Source organism: Rhea pennata, chromosome 28 (assembly GCF_028389875.1).
Source record: "Rhea pennata isolate bPtePen1 chromosome 28, bPtePen1.pri, whole genome shotgun sequence".
Lineage (NCBI taxonomy): Eukaryota > Metazoa > Chordata > Aves > Rheiformes > Rheidae > Rhea > Rhea pennata.
In genome coordinates this window covers 4441693-4461783 of record NC_084690.1, presented here as the reverse complement: position 1 = coordinate 4461783, position 20091 = coordinate 4441693, and the positions used below count along the sequence as shown (strand labels likewise).

Below are 20091 nucleotides of genomic sequence, written 5' to 3'. Positions count from 1 at the left end.
AGAGGGAAGAATGCTTAGTCTACTGAGCAAGAACCAAAATTTCAGAACCTGTTCATTATAAAAATAAAGGAGTAGAAAAGTCTTAGAAATAGGTCTCAGTAGAGGAATACTTTTACAGTAGTGCTGTGTGTAGACTTTATTTTAATCAGCATTTCAAGGGGAAAGTAATTAATTAATTAGCTTAAAGTTTCCCCCCCCTTTCCTCTTCAGCATAAAGGCTGGTTAAAAGTCTGTAAGTTGGGTAGGTCTACTATGCAAAAAACATCGATTTAGGACTCAACAGACTGACCAGCACCAAGTTTTTATCTCATCCAGATTATCAAAGGTAACATTTTTGTACTGAGATATAAAATGAAATCAGCAAAGTTACAATGAATTTGATTAAGAAATGGGAAGAGGCAGTTGCATCTCCCAAGTGTCAAATTATATGATGTTAAAGTTGGTTATTCCCAAATAAATACTAGAAGTATATTTATGTCATTTCCCCAATGAGGCATCTGTATACTGCTTACTGATGCATCACAGATCTTTAAGATTTTCAGTAATGGTGTCTCTTTTTTACTTGGAAAGTGAGGAGAATACAGAAGGCTATATAGTTTAATGTGAATATTCCCTTCCCTCTCCTCCCAGCTTCAATGTACTGGGGGGAAATCAAAGGAATTTTGAAAGGATATGATCACCGTAAAGTTAATGGTCCAAATTTCAATACAGGAAGTACAAGTCTTAAATTTTTTGACTGCAAAAACAAAGCTTCAATCAGTTCTAAGTGAGGATTTGTTAGGCAACAATCTTGTTCTCTGCAGCAGATACACTTGCTGTTAAATCCATGTCTTCCTCCTCCCTCCATATCAGAAAAAATTTAGATCAGGCTTGGTGCACAGCACCCTTAACTTCATTTTGTGCTACACATTTCCTTTTGGGATTGACAGTAGGATATATACATACAGAGACCGGATAACACATAGGGGCTGACATCATCTTAAATCTGTGGAAAGACATTCTTAAGCAAGGTCATCACACCAGGGAACAAACAAACAAAGTAGCTGCTGACAAAACCACAGTTCTACAGTAGGCAAGTGTCTAATCTCATTAGATTACAGTACACTAAATTACAGATCAGGTGTGGGTCATCTAATCTCCCTTTCTGTAAACTAAATCTTCACAAGTGACTTCAGCTCTAGTTACCCTGTCAACAGCAAGGCAAGGAGGCTACCCATTGAATCCTGGCTTACGTAGATTCCCTTGTAAAGTGCAAACCAGTTACTCAGCACGACTGAACAGCTTATTTAAAAGCAGCTTCTGCAATAGCTTGAAAATTACATTACAACCCTACCCACCCTAGCCCCAGACAAGAAACACTATTAGAATCTGTATTATTCACCTCCAATACAAAAAATATAGTGGCAAATTTCTAGACATACATTTTATTTTTGAACAGAATAGTGAGCATGGATACTGACAGCTTTCTTACTTTACTTGTGGCAATGAGTAAAACATCAGTTACATTTTCTGCATTACAGATACTATTAAATGATTCTATAAGGGATTCTTTAATCTTAGAGTGATTTATTTGTTTTTGTTCATGTTGGAAAAGAGATTTTAGACACCATCAGTATTGGTAATGTATGAGCTAGACTGTTCATTTTTGGCAAAAGATCATGAATCATTTCCTAAGGTATGGAGTTTGACTTACCACTGCAAGTATTAAATGTGTTGTATACCTAGTGTTTTAGCTTACTGTATTTGTCCAGAAATCTCTGAAGTTTTAACTAATTTTAACTAGATAATGATTGTCTATCAAAGAAAAGGGCACATATGCCATTTGACATGCTGCTGCAGAAAATCATATAACCTCTCCTTCAGCAGGAATAATGTCGGGGGAGTAATTTTGTAGAAAACATACCCTAGGAATGAACAATTCATAGAAAACTCTCTTCAGCAGGTTTAATATGAAAAAGGTTCTCAGTGAATAATGTGACCACTTCCACTACTGTGTAAACAATTCAAATTAGTAAAACAAAAGCTAGAAAGAAAGATTTTCAGATCATTCACAGTTGTTGAGGACTTTGAAGTAACTGCCTTTTTTCAGTCAGTTAATTACTATCCAAGACTTATGGCAGTTCTTTGCTTGAAAGTGTATTTTGTAGGCAGAAAGACTGAAAACTCTCAAATCAAGAACAGAAATCCACAACCATTTCTTACTTGTTTTAGCTTATATAAAGCTATTATTTTCATAGTGGGAAATACTATCTGGAATTGAACAACTACTGAATGTTTAAAACTCCCATACAGCACTGTCTTTCAAGGGAAAAAATATGAACGGACTTCTTGTATGATGCCAATACCTATAGTCCTCAACAAGATCCTTGTCTCTCCCAACTTCACAGCAAACTGTGCACAGGCCATAGAGGAGACCAGCTGTTGCCAGAGATAAAAACAATAATAAAATCAGTAATAATAGTAATAGCTCTCTGTCTTTTAAGAGAATTGTGTCTGTACCTTTTCATCTGCTACAAAAAGCCCAGTAAAATATTTGTGGGAGTATATAGGGCTTTATAGGACATGCACTGGTAAATGGAAGTTTGCATTTAAATTTACAGAGAAGGCTTTCTTTCCATGAGGCTTAAAGGATTGTAATGTAAACCACTAAGATTGCAAAAGCAATGTTGTAAAAACTGTAGATTAACTTTATGATGCTGCAGTCTGCTGAAGCTGTGAAGCGCACCATTTTGGTGACAAAATTGTATGTCATTTTTAAAACACAACTGTTAGTCTTAAGTGACTCACAGCACAGAAATATACAGAAAAAATGCTTAGGAAGATGAAAATATATTTAAGCAGATTCTTAGGTTATGTAAAATCAACATGGTTGTTTTGCTGTATCAGACTCATGGAAAGCCAGATAGAGTGTTAAGTATGCAATGTAGGATTTCTATTCCTTTTACTTTTCTGTGTGCAAAGAGTATTTTTTTTAATTATTTTCCAAAGTCGTAATTTATAAAATAGAGGAAGGCAATAAATTTTGAATTTCTGGTGACTAATCCTGGTTCAGATGCTGACTAACATCTGTGTTTTGGATCAAATCATGTAGGTCCAGATTTTCAAAATAATCTGCACATAACAGATGTTAAAAATGTGCTTCTAGAATTTTAGGAGTGCTAATCATTTTTGACATAGCTATTTATAGAGTATTTGCATAAAGTTCTGATTTACCATTCTGAGAGAACATTATGTTGCAAAGCATCCTTACCACAGACTTTGTGGAAAAAATGCTGTCAAAAATCAGCTGCTTCCTACTGTGGAATAGAGGGGGAACCATTTAACATTTTACTTACATTGTACGGCTCTTTGTTAGTGGTAGCCCAAAATCCATTTGTGGCTGCTTCATTTACATGAAACACTTTCAAAAAAAAAAAACCTTTTTAACTTCTCCATCTCTAAAACTGGGACAGTACATAAAAGGGGAGGAGAACTGATATTAGCCTTTATGAGTAAAAGTGTTAAGTATTATCATCATGCCATGATGGTAACATAAAACAGCAGAAAGAGCATCAGAAAACAGGCATATCTGTACCAAATATATCAGGTAATCAGTAGATGCAACTCTCTCCCATGAGTAGAGGAAAACTACATAGAAGTTTTTAGCTTTTTTCCCCACTCAGAAGTCCAACTTACTTAAGTTCTTGTTGTCCCATTACTTCCTTCTGTCATGAAGAATACATTTTTCCTTTTTGTGGTAATATTTTCTGATTTTGAACTCTGTCACTTTTCAGTCTTATCTTTAAGCTACACTGGTTTTCCTCACAGGTGTTTTATTTTGTGCATGTTCAAGCAGCTGAATCCACTCCTGATGATGTATTAGTTTGCATAATTGAATTAGCAGAATAAGTCAGTTTCTGCATTCTCAGGGAGGGTCCTACACTGTCTCACAGGCATTTCTCATAGCTACAGGCTATATATGCTATAGAAAGATCCTCATCCTTTGTGATGCTTGGTACTGAATTTGGAACTGTGACAAATTTAAGGACTGGATGAATTGAGCGATTTAGCCTATTTGCTGCTGCAAAACAGACAGGTCATTGGTCACTCCATCTCCAAAAAGATAAAGAAGAACTAGAGAAGATATAGAGAATAACAACAAGGATGTTCAGAGAGACAGAATAGACACAGGCTCTTCAGCCTAAAAAACAAGATGAGGGGAAATAACATGCAAGACAAGTCTGAAATAATGAATAATGTGGAAAAGGTGACTTTGTTAGTTACTCAGTACTCCTTACATTATAGAGGTAGGGGAACCCAGTGAAATTATCAGGCAGCAGATTTTAAACAAAAGGAAATCTGAGGGAAGGGGCGAGGGCTGTTTAAACAAAGGAAAAAGGAAACTGTGGGCTTGTTTCCCCTGGATATTTTATTAATTGGTTCTAAAGGAATTAGTCAAAATCTTGAGGGATAGTAGAATCAGTGGTTATTAAACACAGCTGTATGGATGCAAACCCCTGCTGAGGAAATCCATTATTGCAGGCCTCACTTCATACACTGTTTTCCTAACCTTTCAGTACTGGTCACTATTAAGAGATAAACTGTAGAGGGCTAACATTTCATCTGACCTCGTTTGACAGTTACAAGACTCAGATGTACAACTAGACAAGCTTTAGGGCTAGAAATCTGGTTAGCATTTCAGCCCCTTTATAAAGGTGGAAAGGTAAGTAAGTCTTACTATGTGGCAATTCCAGTCTCCAAGGGCATCAAAACTGTAATAGGTAAGAAAAAAATCATAACTAAGTTCATTCAAATTCACAAAAAATGTACAAAGAAGCTGCTTTAGCAAAACTGAACAAAAAGAGGAAACAAAATCTAAAGGGAAAACCACAACACACCACTGAGCAAGGTAACATAAAAATCTTACCTCAGGCCCAACACTGAGCAGTTTCCTTTTGACTGACAGAACTGGTCACTGCAAGAAACTAACTTTCAACAGCTATTCATTAGCTATTTGACAGCTATTTAATTACCTTAACTCAGAGACCGGATTTCAGCAGATTTTGGATCTAACCTGGATATTGGTATACATCCCGGATCCCTTCAGTCTGAAGGCCTTTTCAGATGCACTTTTGAGGAGGTCAGTCTAGACAGCTTTTAGTTTCTCTCTAGGCTTTACAGAGCATTTGGTAAGAAGAGCTGGGTGTCACTGTACAGAGATTTTTCACAGCAGACCAGAGTCTTTGAAGTAAACACTGTGCATTTCCTGAGAAAAGGCTTTAAGGTGTGAACTCTACATAGCAACTGTTTTCAACCCCATATACTGTGTTTGGCTCAAGTATATTTGGAAAACAAGAGGGGAAAATCCTGTGACATTTTCAAGTTACAGAACCTGTATCATATATTTAGGTATCTTTATTGTGGTAACTAACCTAAGCTAGTTTGAAAAAGCAACAACCAAATTAAAACTGCATTTGAGAAGAAGCTAAAAAAAATAACTGTTGCAGAGTGACTGTAGCAGGTTTCCCAGACAACGGCATCTCACTAAAACTGTGCAGCGCTCTGCTGTGGATGCCATTGCCTATTTTTCATTTTTTTAATTCATGACATTTTGTCCAATGCAGAACAGGTTTTGGAGGAGGAGGAATGGAAGTCACTAGAAATAAAAATCAAATAAAAATAACCATGTGCTGCTGATAAAAGTGACAGCTTGCTGTCGAATAGGCTGCTATTTTTGTCTTGGTCTTAATATGTTTGCAGCCGTTACTATTTCCCCTTGCAAACAGGAAATCTCATGTCAGGTGGCATGAAATACTAACATACAAAAAAATGTTTGGGGGAGTCTAAGCAAGTTGAAGAATCTATTCCAGACTGCTGAGCTGGAAAAGCAATAGAGGTTCCAATTTCAGATCAGTGAGAACAAGCAAAGTCTGGCATCAAGAGTTGTTAATTGTACTTTCAGAAATGGAATCTTGGGTGGAAAAATAGTTTTAGATAATTATGGAGGTGCATGCTGAGTAGGTGCCCTATGGATTGTCATGCTCCTCTCAACCAAATCTGAGTGTTAAAAAAAAAAAATGCATTTCCATAAAGCTCTTAAATCCTGTTCATATTCCTGCTTTATACTGATTGTGTTTACACCATGAAAGCTGATAGCCTATAGCCAGAGCTAACAAGCACCTCAACTAATTTGAAGAATATATTATATGAGCAAAAATACTGGTTAAATCTGGTTAGTACCAGTTTCACTAGGACACTCTCACAGTGACAGCTTTTTTTTTGGTTCTTTTGAAGTAACAAATTATTCTTGTATGAGATGGATGAAAAGTGAGGAGAATTCTCGAGTTAAATCCTGGTTTTGGTGATAAATACAAAATCTTTGTGACTAAACCAAGTACATCGCAGCTAGCTTTATTAAATTCTGTTAAAACTGTGAAAATTATGCTAAACTGGCAAATTCTAGAACGAACTCTAGCCAATTCTGGGGAGTACCACATGGGGTTTATTGTTTCTTTCTGTAATCAAACCAAAATTAAGATGTGCTGATTGAATTCACCGTCACATTTTAATTTAGTCCCCAAATATGGAGTAATACAAAAAGTGCAAATTGCTAAAATAGGGCTGGCAATTTCCTGTGTTTCGTTTGGTTGTTTAAACCCCCTTCTCCCTACTCTGACCCAAACAATAATTTTTTGACTAAGTCTGCAAACTGAGAACTTTATAAAATTTTGCATGTTGTGCACATCTGCGTGCACATGCAGATTAAGATTTTGCTGGATTACTTAGTTAACAGAATGGCCAGGAAAACTGCAATAAAGGTACATTCATTAAGTGATTGAATTTTTAAAGTGAATTGTTTGGATGACAATTAAATAGTTACGAGATCTTCTGCTTCCTCAAATGTCTGAACAGGATAATGCCTGATTTTCAACCATCCTGCAGTTAGATTACAGCAAATACAAAGTGACTCCATGATGCTATCAAAAGGCATTTTAAATCCACTCTTGAAGCGTGCTAAGTTAGAGATGCAAGACAAAAGGGACTCAAGGTTCCACCAAGACATACCTTTAAACTAGAAGTAACTTCTCATGGCTTTAAATATTCAATATCATATTCACTGATTATCACCAGGCATTTTTTATTCTCATTGGCATTGCTGTTTCCTAAACACATTATATCATAGTGCTTACCTTTCATAGCTCTAGTTAGCTCACCTCTTCCTACCCCTGGGAATGGTAGGTGTGTAGTTTCGTTTTCGACACTGAAAAATATTTAAAATTTAATATGAGAGCGCGCTGTGGGACTGGGAGAAGCTTAAATTTTCCTCATTAGTGAGATGATTTGAAATGGGACTTCTGCTCCTCCAAATGAAAACTACATTGTGGAAATCAATGTCCATTTCCTTATACACAACGTGCACAAACCCTTATTTCCTCCCTGCCAAAGAGATTCTCTAGTGTAAAAGTCAAAGCTGGCCATCGGTTATTGAATGGAGAAGAGATGACTAAAGTCCATTTTGTCTACTGTAGTTGAAGTCAGGCTCCTCAATCTCAGTTTCTGTTACGTTTGAGATTTTGGAGTTTGTCCTTCCTATTTCTTCCAGAGCACACGCTAGGGAGTCAAGGTCACCATCATGCTGATGTCGGGCTTCCCAGAGATCCAAAATGACAGCAGATGGACTGCTTTGTGTAGCAAAATAAGAGAGATTCCTAAAAAGAGGATAGAAAAAGGTGACATAAAAGGATTAGAAAAACGTACACTGTGACTACATGAATTTGAACCTGACACTACAGATGTATTTAAAAAGTCTTTTTTTTAGCAAGATCTAAATTAGGTAAGTGGAGGCAGCCATCTAAAGGACACAAACTCCTGAACCTGTTTCTCAAATGTCACATGTTGAATTTAGCAGAGGTAGGATGAACAAGGATTTGTATACTCTGAGGTACATAAATGCTGGCCAGCATCACCATTCTATATAATTTAGATGATCGGTCAAGTCTGGAAAACATCATCAGTAAACTTAAGTATTTGTCAGGAAGAGAAATTAGCTAATTTTAATCGATGTTTGTGATTATACGAAGATATGCTCTATCTTTTAATTTGTAAATTTAGGTTTTATTAAAATGTAGATGCCTGTGGTTTTTAGAACTTTGAAGGGGTGGTAATATTTGCCAAGAACTTGGTCAATCAAAATGTTTTTCTTGAACACAGATTACCTTAAACCACATTTTGAAGTTGCTTTGGACATAATCATTGAAATAAATCTGTTGCCTTCATGTACGTAAGCATAAGTGTTACATATACCATTTACTTGGTTAATCCTGAAATGCCAAACCCTAATTTGATGTATGACCCCATTACCATTCACAGACAAAGGAAGAAGTTGTCAAGCACATCATGTGTTTAAATGAGTAAAACAAACGTTAGCTCTGTATTTTTTTTTTTCTTTTGACTGCTCTGAATAGGCTTAGCTTAGAATTGTAACACTGTCTCCTCAAAGGAGGAACATAAAAATGACAGCATGGTCACTAATGCCCCTTACCTGTTCTCTAATGAATTCCAAACAGTGAAGTACCATGCCCTGTCTTAACTCAAGCTTTCCCTCATATAAACAGAGACACTACCTAAATGCTAGTAGTTAACTTACTTACTATGAAAATCAAAGAGATTTGTAAAAGACCTAAAAATCTCAAACCTAAAAACCTAACTGTACTGTAAGTAAAATCCCAGTGCAAAAGTTTGAAAAGAGAGGCATTTTCAAAGAAGGGGCAGTTCACACAGAATTGAGCCTTACTGTGTCATAAGAGGATGAAAGCACATCTAGAATGTAGGTGTAAACTAGGTGTGGTAGGTGGGGAGCAAGGGTGGGGAAAATCATGATGACAACGGATTATGCTCTACATCAGCTACATGGAAATCTATGAAGTCTTCTACTATCTGGTTTTACAGCAACATTTAAGGTCATTTAAACTGTTCAACAGATCTCTGTTTATACCTATGAATTTTGTTTTTATAAAAATAAATACTACAAAGACCCCACCAGGTCTTTGCACAGAACCAAAATTAAAGGGATGTCACAAAAGTCATAGTAATCGCCTTAGTACACTGCCTCTCAGTTTCCTCTGAAAGTAGAAATTTCTCTTGCTTACTTTACACACGAGGAATAGAAGCAAAGAGAGATTTAAGTGCCTAACAACAGGTAGTAAAAGCTGGTAACTGAACCAGAATTTTATGACTTCCTCTGTGCTGCCAGACTATAAATTACTCCCTTTTTTGGTTCAGATTTGGCTTTTTGAGATTGCCATGAAAAGTAGTCAAGCATGTTTTGCTTGATTTCAGTTTACTTCTACCCCACTGGGAATGTGCTGGTGGAGTTCTGAGCATCCAGAAGTATTTCGGTGAATAAAGTGCCTTTGCCAAACCAATTTAGCCGAGAGGAAAAAGCAAAATGAGCAAATTAGTTTTTACAGTGTCTTTCATTTTTAATAATGGTAATATTACTGTTTCAAGTAGAGCAAGACTTTCTTTAAATACGCCTTTTCCTTCAAAAATTACAAAAGGTGTATTTTTTGAAATAGAAAATAGGAGGATAAAAGCCATAAAAACAAGCCATATGATTTTTCTGGGAGAATATGCAACCTAAGTAGTCCTTTAGTTCACTGTTTTCATAATACACAATAGTACCAAAATCTTTCTACAGTCAAATACTTTACCAAGACCCAACTCTTGCAGACACACAAGGAACAGGTCTAGGCTGTAATAAAGAAACTGACACCAGGTAGTTACTGGACACACAGGCTTATTCAGAGGAGAAAGCCATTCCTATTTGCTGTAGATAGCCATATGTAAAAGAATGTAGTTTACCCTTGAGAGTAAGTATGGTAATTACTATTCACACATCTTTAATACCAGCAAGCAAAAAAATATGGTAATAGCAGCAAATTATTCCCTTTGCATATGTAAATGTTCACCTTTCAAAATTGCCTTCCATTACCTGTTAATGCTGTTTTTTTGTGCTAACATCTGCCAGTCTTTGCCTTTGGCACTGGGTGTGTCAAATGTTGCACATATTCTTTGTCTGATAGAGTAGGGGATTTTGAAGGCTTTTGGGCCCATCTGTGCAGGGAAGTTGCCATCATCATGGGCAAAGAGAGTGATGTTTTCCCTTTCGTTCTATGGAAAAAAAAAAGAGTTAGTACAGCATCGGGCTTTCAGTCTATCCGGAGGTATGTAGTTGTATCTCCTTAGCATGGTAACAGTGACATCAGAATCTGGTGATATACTCCTGTGAGGTAAGGAACAGATACTAACTCATTTTTAAGGAGGGGAACTGGGACATGGAGATTTTTGTACAGCCTTTTGTGAATGAAAACAGCTGTTAATGCATAGGGTTCTGTATTCTTTTGGCTTTCTTGTGTGCAGTCGCCTTGCAAAGAGCCCACATAATCTACCTGCAGCAACCCTGCCTATGTATGTCTACTGGTCTATCGAGTCTACTCTTGGAGGATGCAGGAATCAAATCTGAGATTCTAGCTATGGTTTGTAGGACTGGTAACAGAAAAGAAAGAGCTAAGTTTTTTAGATTTTTGAACTCTAAGAATATCAGGAGCATCTATGTAAAAAAAAAAACCACTTTAAAATAGTGTCCTTTTATTTCCACAAGTTTCCAATTTCCTTTTTTTTTTTTTTTTTTTTTTTTTTTTTTGGAGGTTACAGATGAAGTCCAGTAGAGCAGTGATTGGGAGGCTTAAGTCATGAAAGGACATGGCTGCATAAATCTTTAATTACTTTAGTCTAAAATACAGACTTTTAAACCTCCCATTCATTTCTTTAAGAAGCACCTAAATTCTGTAAACACCTCAGTTCTGCCACACTAAAAATCTGTTTAGAATCTGACTCCTCTTTGTAGCTCTGGTCAATTCTTCTCCTATGAAACTGCATTAGTCTTGTGTCAGAGAGTCCCATTCCCATGTATTATTAGTTTCAGTGCAAAGCAGCATAAATAACAATAATGCTGTAGTCTTTTCACATTTCTGACATCCCAAAAGTCATCCATGCAAAGTAATAGCAATGTTGTAGATAGATCATGTTGTCTGACTGTTTAAATATTCAGAACAATAGTAGCTTCTCTCTCAAGTACAGGGTATGAAAATCTACTGCTACCTAGTTAGTTTAGGGACTTGTAAAATAGTGAATAGATCAAGTTACTTACTTATTTATTTTACAGTAAATTATCCTCACCCTACCATCACTTTTTGAGATAGAGATGAGAAAGTCTCTCATATTAGGGAATGTGTTTGAAGACAGAATTATAACATGCTCTGGGGGTTTTTAGACAGATAAGTCCCTTTATAAAAATAAAATAAAAAACAGCAGTGGTATTGTATTCAGATGCAGAGAATGATAGAAGCTTTTAACGAAATTACAATGAAGAACTGAAAAAATACTTGGCCATATTCTGAACATGTGTTTTATGCTGAATGACTGTGTTTTTCTTATTTAATTGCCCTGTTCTCTGCACAGTGCATTTAGTTATGGATCTTTGCAAATAGGTATATATCATTAATCCAGAGGCATCTGGAAACTTTTGAATCCTTAATAAATGAAGATGCCCAATAATCTTGAAAAGATAGCTGAAATTTTACTTGCTGTGGCATGCATCAGCAGCTTGCTTGACTACAACAGTTGCTTTATTTCATGTGTGAGCACAGCTACAGTCTTGCAAGCCATGCTGTGTATTCAAAAATACTGTAATAAAATGAATAGCTTATGCCCCAGAACCATACAGGCAGTCCATCTATTCTCCACCCTCAGCTCTCTGCAAGTTACTCAAAAGCTTTTTGCAAAGAAAACTATTACCATGGATTCAACTATAAGTTGTTTTTTGTGTTGTGGAATCTCTGTAAATACACACTTTGATTTCTTCTGGAAACTGAATCTGTAGGGCCTTACATACTTGTTACAGATTTGAACAAGGCATAAGAAACTAACAGAGGCAGAGGACAGAAATGGGGAGGGGGACAAGTCTCTTGTACTGCAATTTGACAACACAAAAAAGAGAGCGAACCCTACCTCCAGAACGGATGTTTGGATCTGTAGAATTTGCTCATGACCTTTGACTTGTCGGACGCAGATCTTGCAGGACAGCTGCGTAGTTGCTGGAGTATAGCGCTCCAGTGAAAAGGCACAGTGCAGTGGCTGCTGGTTACTGCACCACACTCGAGAGAATGGGACTTCCTGTGAAAGAAATGTATCCCGTAAGAAAGGGGAAGCAGGAGAGCGAAAAAGAAGCTGTGTCAAACAAAGAGAAGCTGTTGCAAAACAGTGGAAAAAAAATCCATGATTTTTGCTTGCAATTGCTTTCGTACTAACATCTCTGCAAATACAAAAGTAGCACAAAACTAATTAATGGCAGCTCAATTGATAACACTGGGCTGTTAAAATTATTGCAAGCTTGAATTTCATTAAGAGACAAATGATGCAGGAGTCTCATTTAAAATGAAACTTCAGAAAAATGTATTTCACTTATTCTTCTCCCTAGGCAGAGAACAGAATTCTTATTCTAATCTGTGTCTCTTTGCCATCACCTTATATTACAGAATCAAAGAACAATTTTACATCAAATAGATCATGATAGCGCATTTCCTAATGATGTTTTGCTCCATCCCATTTTAAAAACGGCCACCTCCCTAATCAGAGTTCTTTGCAGCCCATTACACATCACTGGTCAGGTTTTACTTTTTAGTTTCACTCTACTGTAGGGGGACTCACTGTAGTCACAGACTATTTCAGCCATGGACAGTTCGTAGGTTGAATACCCTCATCAAATGCTATATAGAGAACTGAAACAATCAGTTAATCATCAGGTATCTCTGGCATCTCTAGTTGTTCGAGTTCCTAAAAATGCATGGAAATAGACAAGAGAAGTTCATACGGGGCAGCTAACTTCTGTTTTAAGACTGCTTTCTAAATACTAAAGTTTTATTATTGGTCTCCTCTCTTTATGTTTTCAGACAGTGTATTACATTTCCAAGCTAACAAAAGACATAACCCCACTATGATGTTCTACACTGTAGCCTTGAAGGCATATAAACGGTGAAAGTAATTAAACTAAAGACACTCTCCATTAATTTCAAAATACTAGAAAATACAGTAACATTGGCAACCTGAAGAATAAAGCAAAGGATGCTTTATCTCAGCATTCATCCATGTGACTACAGGACAGCATTAAACAGCATCAATGAGCAATTATCCTAAAATGAGAGGACTAGTTTAAAATGAAGATTTGTACATCAGATTTTTTTTGAAACAGTTGTATAAATGCATGGATTACTCTGTCCCTTTTTCCCCACACAGTTTTAGCAACATTTATTTAAGAGAAGTGATTTGAATAGCATGTGAAGCTGATCCTTCAAAGAAAATAAACTAATCACTATAACCAAATCTAACCTGGGCGTGTATTTTACTTGCATTTTTTTATAGCCTTATAGAAGGTTAATAAATGACACATACACATGCATATATAATACTGTGCTCTGTAGAGGTAGTTATAATTCTTTCTACGGGTAGTTACTAAGTGATATACCAACTAATCGTTTGTCCTAATTAGATGTTTAAATAAAAGTATATAATGCTTTTATCTCTTACAAGCAATCTACATATGTAAGTCTAGTGAGACTTTCAGTCTTTACCCCACAGAAAACATGCTTTTCTTCATTCTTGCCTTCCTCTAAGCAATTTCTGTCTTTTTCTTGTGTGTGTGTGTGTGGGGAGGGAGTTGTTTTTCAGTGTAGGAGGTAGCAAACTCGCTACAAGATCACAACCTATGTCCCTGAAGAAATTAGCTAACAGTGGCAATCTGAGAACACAGGCTTAGAAACCTTCCAAGAACAGCTTCACTCTAAAACACTCCGGCCCTTTCTAGCCACTATAGTCTATGCTGTGAAAGGCAGTCAAGATTAAAATAAGGAGGATTGTTTTAATCATGACTGAAATTTAGCTAACTTTGCATCTTCTCAAGAGCGTCCCATGCAATCCATAATGATGCAATAAGTAATAATTATAAGCTCTGTGTTTAGATCCTTAGTTGGTAGCAGTGCAAGCTACCAACAGTGATAAAACATAGGAAAGTGTTAGGAGTATATCAATTGTAATTAAATTTTTCCAGAGTAATCATCTGCTTTCATTCAAAGTGGAAGAATCATTCAGCTGAAGAACAAATTACATGAAATTTAATATGGGGGGACAAAGTATGGTGAACAATGTGTGTTTAAAGTATTCCAGAAATGCTTTCAGTTTGATTCTCCCATTATAACTTAAGTTTCTAGCAGAGAGAGAGAATGTAAATGATTTTGTAGGTGCAGACAGACTGAGGGGGGAATATACAAAGCCAGCAGAAGTTGTGCTGCAGTTCCTATTAAAATAATTATTATAGTTTTCAATTAAGTCATTTAAATTATACTCAATATAAAAGACAAATTTTCAGTATCAGCATCCTGTCAGACCATTTTGTCAGCAGAGGTTTTGCATATGCTTCATTTTTGCCATAGGTAGCTGCCGAGAGCATGGGTAATCTGCCCTCTATGATCAAAATTTTCAACGGGTCGCCAATTTACATTTCTCTTAAAGCAGATACAGCACTTCACGTTACTTAAGCATTCTTCTGTGGGTTATGGCTCCCACATCAGACTTTTTATTTTCTATCTTATGGCAATAAATTTAATAGCTATTTTGGACTGTGCCTCTTGTATTAGATTCAGCAAAGTGAGGTCCTTACAGCACGTAAACATTAATACAGAGAAATTTGCATGGCTATCAGGACTTGTTTTAACAGCACCCTGCAGTTCAATTTCAACTGGAAACTCCAGACTATTATTTGCCAACAGAGAACAAAAATACCCGAGTTTAATATGCCATAAACAATATATTTATTCATAGAAGTGTACATAGCATTAGGAAAAGTGCTGAACTGCACACAAAATATTTTGGGGCCTCTGACTCACTCTCAGCACTTTGCATGCACTAGGGACTCAAATCCAGCAAAGGAGATAATGCCCCAAAGAAATAACAACTTCGCAGAAATAAGCAGGCAGAAATAATCCTCCCGAATTTCTTACCTACAAAGAAACAAGGCAGCTAGAATAGCAGAAACTCTTACTTAGGTTATCAGAAAGATGGTTTGCAGACAGCACAGTAACTATTGTTTCCTGCAGGCTGTTTTTCTAATTTAACACAGTGTTATTTAGGTTCTTAGGTTCTATTCCTTCTTATATAATTGCAACCCTTTTTTTGTAGTAGTCTTTGCAAACAGCATGAACTACAGGCATTTCTACTGTGGATCCAATATAAGGGAGTGAAAGCATTTACCTCTCTGAACAGCTGCATATTCTATTACTATAGTTATTTAAAAGAGTTTCTTTGATGCAAGAAAAGTCTAGGGAATTTTTCAGCAATGTAATATGTTGCTTTTGAAGCAGTCACCATGGTGAGGGAAATTCAGTTAAACCACTGAGGTTTTTTTTCTCCTCTATATTGGTTATTTAACTAAAAATATTGTTTACCATGGGCCAGTGGAAGGTGTTCTATCTGCCTTTTAAAGCAGTCAGAAGAGATCTACACAAGACACTGCTAAATGCATTTACTTCACATCCATTGAATGTTTATTAGAAAGCAGTTACCAGAAAAGAAAAACTTTCTAATAGTGCTTTGAGGTTGAATTTATCATACAGTTTTATTCCCTAGGACTGGAAAATCAAGAGAGGATTAATTAACCAAAGTACAGAGCTTTTTTATTTTATATAATTTGGGGTAAGGCAATGCTTAGTTGTATTAGGAGAAAATTTGCATGATTTTTATTACTGCTCAAGAACCTGCCAGTCTTTTTAACTGTGTTTAATGTAGGAGTGGAACATCCTCATATTGATTATCTATTAAGCTGTAAAATAGATGACCAGAATAAAAGAAAAACACTTAAAAGCACGTTGTTCTTTATGTAAGGTTGAGAATGATGCTGTTTCTTTCATTCCTTAAATTGTGGCATAAATTACTTCATAGTGTCATATTTAGATTACAGTTTATAACTTTAAAGATCTGTTACAGTAATATTTTGAAAAGTACAGCTATATATTTAAAACTGCTTTTTTTGCCATATTCCATGCTATGCAATTGTCTTCACTATCAACATGCGAGTGAAAATTCTCACTGCTTCTGAATTAAAATGTAAGCAAATAAAATTACCGAGTACCTGACATGCAGTAAATGGTTTAATTCTCCAGAGGAAAGGAGGGATATCAAGGACAGATATCTGAAGACTGAAGGTATTCCCTTTGAAATGCAAAAGTTTTGGCTCTTCCAGTAATTGTCCCCCTTGGAGCTTTTCATCTAAAACCACTTCCTGCAATAGCAGATGAGAAAAGCTTTCTTTAATTATTAGAAAAAACCACCAAATTTAATGAATAAGAATTTCAGAGCTGGCATGTAATTCAGAAGGAAACTTTTATAATGGTTTTGCAACTCAGTAGTGGCTGTCTTCACATTTGGATTTCCAGGTCAATGCCAGCCGGTTTTCTTTTAACTGAAAATTATTCATGTGTGATTGTTACTATTTTATTGCATCTCACAGGACCACTATTGGAAAGGTGAAGTTTACCAGCAGTTCACTATGCAGAGCTATCTCTAACACCAGCATGGAGAGAGAAGCAAGACTGTGTCAGCCCATTTCCAGGTAGAGCTATTTCCTTCCAAAGAGGAAAACAAAAACTGTGGTTAAGCTGTGACATCACTGCAGGTTAGTCCCTTATCTGTCCAAGAATATGACTACTATTCTTGCTACGTTAATTAGCCTTTTGAGCAACTCCTACAGGCTGTTTCTACCAGTCATAATACACTTGATGTACAAAGCACTGTAAGAAATTTACTTTACAGACTAAAAGGAATACAAAAAGCGTAAGACATACTTGGTGCACAGTCCACTTAGTTCTCCAGATTAAACAGACAACAGTTTTGGTGAGAAGCTACACTCAGAACTTTAAAGAGCACTGAAACAAACACACTAGGTTGTACACATTACACAAAAAGCTTTCATTTCTCCACCCATGGGAGTTTTCAGAATTACTGACAAGATGCTGAGCAATCTTCAAAGGGCTAGCTTAGAAGTCAGCCCTGCTTTGAACAGGAGTTTGGACTGCAGATCAGATGTTAATTCCAACATAAATTTTTCTGAGTCTGTGAGTGTAAGATGCATTAGTAAGAAAAATCAACCCTGCCTGTACTTAAGCAGTGTTTCTCATGGTTACAGCATAAAGATGAGCAAAGAAGAAAAGCTTGCAGAAGTATTTTAAAATTAGCTAGCAGAAGTCTTTCAAAATTACCTTTTCTATCCATACAAATTATATAAAATCTGTATGTATCAAAGGGGTTCAGTGCTCATCAGTAGTCTAAAATTATTGCTAGAAGAGCTACTAGAACTGTGGTAGTTTTCTGAAAATACAATAAATGCTCAAGCTTCCTGAAACTATAATCACAGATATTTACTACAAAGCTATTTATAGGTGTTCAGTTTCACAGAATGGGTAAGGTTGGAAGGGACCTCTGGAGATCTAGTCCAACCCCCCTGCTCAAGCAGGGTCACCTGGAGCATGCTAGACAGGGTTGCATCCAGGCGGGCTTTGAGTATCTCCAGAGGAGGAGACTCCACAACCTCTCTGGGCAACCTGGTCCAGTGCTCTGTCCCTCTCATAGTGAAGAAAATTCCTCCTCATATTCAGATGGAACTTCCTGTGGTTCAGTTACTGCCTGTTGCATCTTGTCCTGTTGCATGGGACAACTGAAAAGAGTTGTGTGTTTCAACTCCTGACAGTTGGGTTTATATGAAAGAATGGGGCAGCTCTGTCTTAAAAAAGAATACGAATTGACACTTTGGCTTTTGAATTTCAACTGCAAAAGATGTATTTGGATTTCACAATTATTTTTTAAATTCCCTGAAGGCATTGGATATTTTTATAAATGTACTCCAGATGCTCTACCTTTAATCATGCATATAGTCTTTCGTTATGCAAGCATCAAAGGAATTATGGCAAAATGTAAGGGACTTGGTTGTTACATAGATCTCTATTTCTTGAGAGCTGAGAGTTTTGCACACACTTGTAATTGCCTAAAGGGCAAAAGGATCTGTTAGAAAAGTAGTATCTGTTTTCACACATGGACAAAATGAGGCATTGAGGAGTTTCCCATCTCATTCAGGACTCCACTGTAATGGAGCAATAGTGCCAAAACAAAACCTGGTAGGCCCAACTCTTGACACTGTTTCCAAAAGTCTGTATTTTCTGTGGCCACTACTCAATATAAATATTTACACTGGCATTGAACTGATGCAACATATTTATGAGGAAAGGAGAATTTCATAAATATACAGTTGTCTCATTATGTACAAAGATTCTGTTCTAATTTCTGCAAGGGGGGAACACTGGTAATTATTCTTTTAACAAATTTTTACAGAAAAAACAAGTAGCTCTGAAATCTTACTTAATTTCATATTAAGAAAAAATAATCCAGGCTCCTTCATTGTTTTGCTGAATGTCACAATAATTTGAGAAACAAGATGGTGCAGTTAAATCAGACTGCATTGGGTGAGAGTTTTAATGTATTTTTTTTTAGTATATTGAAGGTAAAATTCAGTATGAATGAATCACTGAAAGAGATTGCACCATGCTGTATGAAGCAGCATGAAAAAAAATAAATGGTTGCTCTGAATAAGACTAATCTCATTTCCCTGTTGTGAGCCTCTTTCATAGTTGCATTGCAGAATAGAGTTTGAGACCTTTTCCTGTGTATTTTAATGTTCTTAGGAGCTCTGTACAACTTGTATAAACCTGCTGCACAATACTGCATGAATACACACAGGATGTATTCATAACTGATGCGGAGTCACACAGTTTCACTAAAGGCAACAGGCAATAAAGGTTTATATTAACTGAATGTATGACTCAAAGTTACTTGTATATGTTCATGGTGTATACATACACAAATATCTGAAGATAGAACTTGGGCCTCCAAATTTGGGGCCCAGAGAAGTACTAATCCCACAAATTGTGCAAGTAATTACAAAGCTATTTTTAGTTAGTAGTTTTTAGTGGTTTTGCTTTTATTAGAAGCATATGGATATTAGCGTGTGCTTCATTAAGAGTCATGTTTCTATTCTGCAAGACAGGAAAAGGAAGAAAAAATTTATCTATCATAACTGTGTTCATCTGCTTCCAAAAAAAAAAAAAAAAAATCCATTTCATTAAAGCTTCTGGTTTACCAAGGATGCAAAAACCAGTGAATTTTGTTGTTTTTTCTTGATATACCACATGGAAAAATCATGCTAATTTTGATTAATTGCCACTTGAGGTTGTTTTGTTTTGTTAAAGGGGAAAGACATGCACAATTATAATTTAATTCTTGTAGAAAAAGATTGTGAGAGAATCTATCTACTTTCTCACATTATAAAAGAAATTTGAACTGACTAATAACAGTGTATGGGTAATGACCACGATAAATATATACATCAAATGATAATGACTTACATTTTCTGCTTCTGTTGGTGTATCACTCAGCTGCAAATGCAGGCAAGCTCTGCCTGTGCTCATGCAGCCAAGGCACTGAACCCAACCTAACATTTTTTTACATCTCTTCTCTAACTTTTTTCCATAAAGGTCATGCAGCAGTGACAGAATAAATTACAGTATACTAATTCTTTGGAGTTCTGGACTATTGCCATAACCCAGGGACTATCCCCAGGAAAAAGGGATGGCAGTATTCTGTGGAAAAAATAACTAAAAATAAACAACAGCATGAAACCATTTACCTGAAATGCACAAGGTGTATTATCCATACAGTATACTCTCAGATTGTAATCCAGAGAATTGCAAGACATGCATCCAAAAACCGCTACTTTCAGCTGTCGAACGGCACAGTCAGAGATGGGCTCTCCAATAAGAGCATAAGTTCCAAAGCTGTTTAAGAGAATGTGACAGGCATAAGGATCCAACAGGCAGTAGCAAGTAGTAGTTTCCTCTTCCACAGACATCACTTCCTGCAAAATGAAACTCAAGTTAAAAAAATATCAGTAGG

General features: G+C 36.3%; 1 protein-coding gene across 5 annotated transcripts in view; it reads right to left on the bottom strand.

Annotated features, from left to right (window-relative positions):
• Positions 1-1339: 1339 nt before the first annotated feature.
• Positions 1340-20091, bottom strand: part of UNC5D (unc-5 netrin receptor D) — a 129580-nt gene continuing 110828 nt past the window's right edge. For 2 of the 5 annotated variants that reach the window (XM_062596761.1, XM_062596762.1), the window contains 5 exons: positions 19826-20053; positions 16223-16372; positions 12052-12216; positions 9974-10152; positions 1340-7688 (listed from right to left, as the gene is read on the bottom strand). In XM_062596761.1, coding sequence (XP_062452745.1) covers positions 7484-7688; positions 9974-10152; positions 12052-12216; positions 16223-16372; positions 19826-20053 — 927 coding nt within the window. In that variant the 3' untranslated portion in view covers positions 1340-7483. The remainder of the gene's footprint in view (positions 7689-9973; positions 10153-12051; positions 12217-16222; positions 16373-19825; positions 20054-20091) is intronic. The other 3 variants (XR_009960921.1, XR_009960920.1, XR_009960919.1) reach the window with 3 other exon arrangements.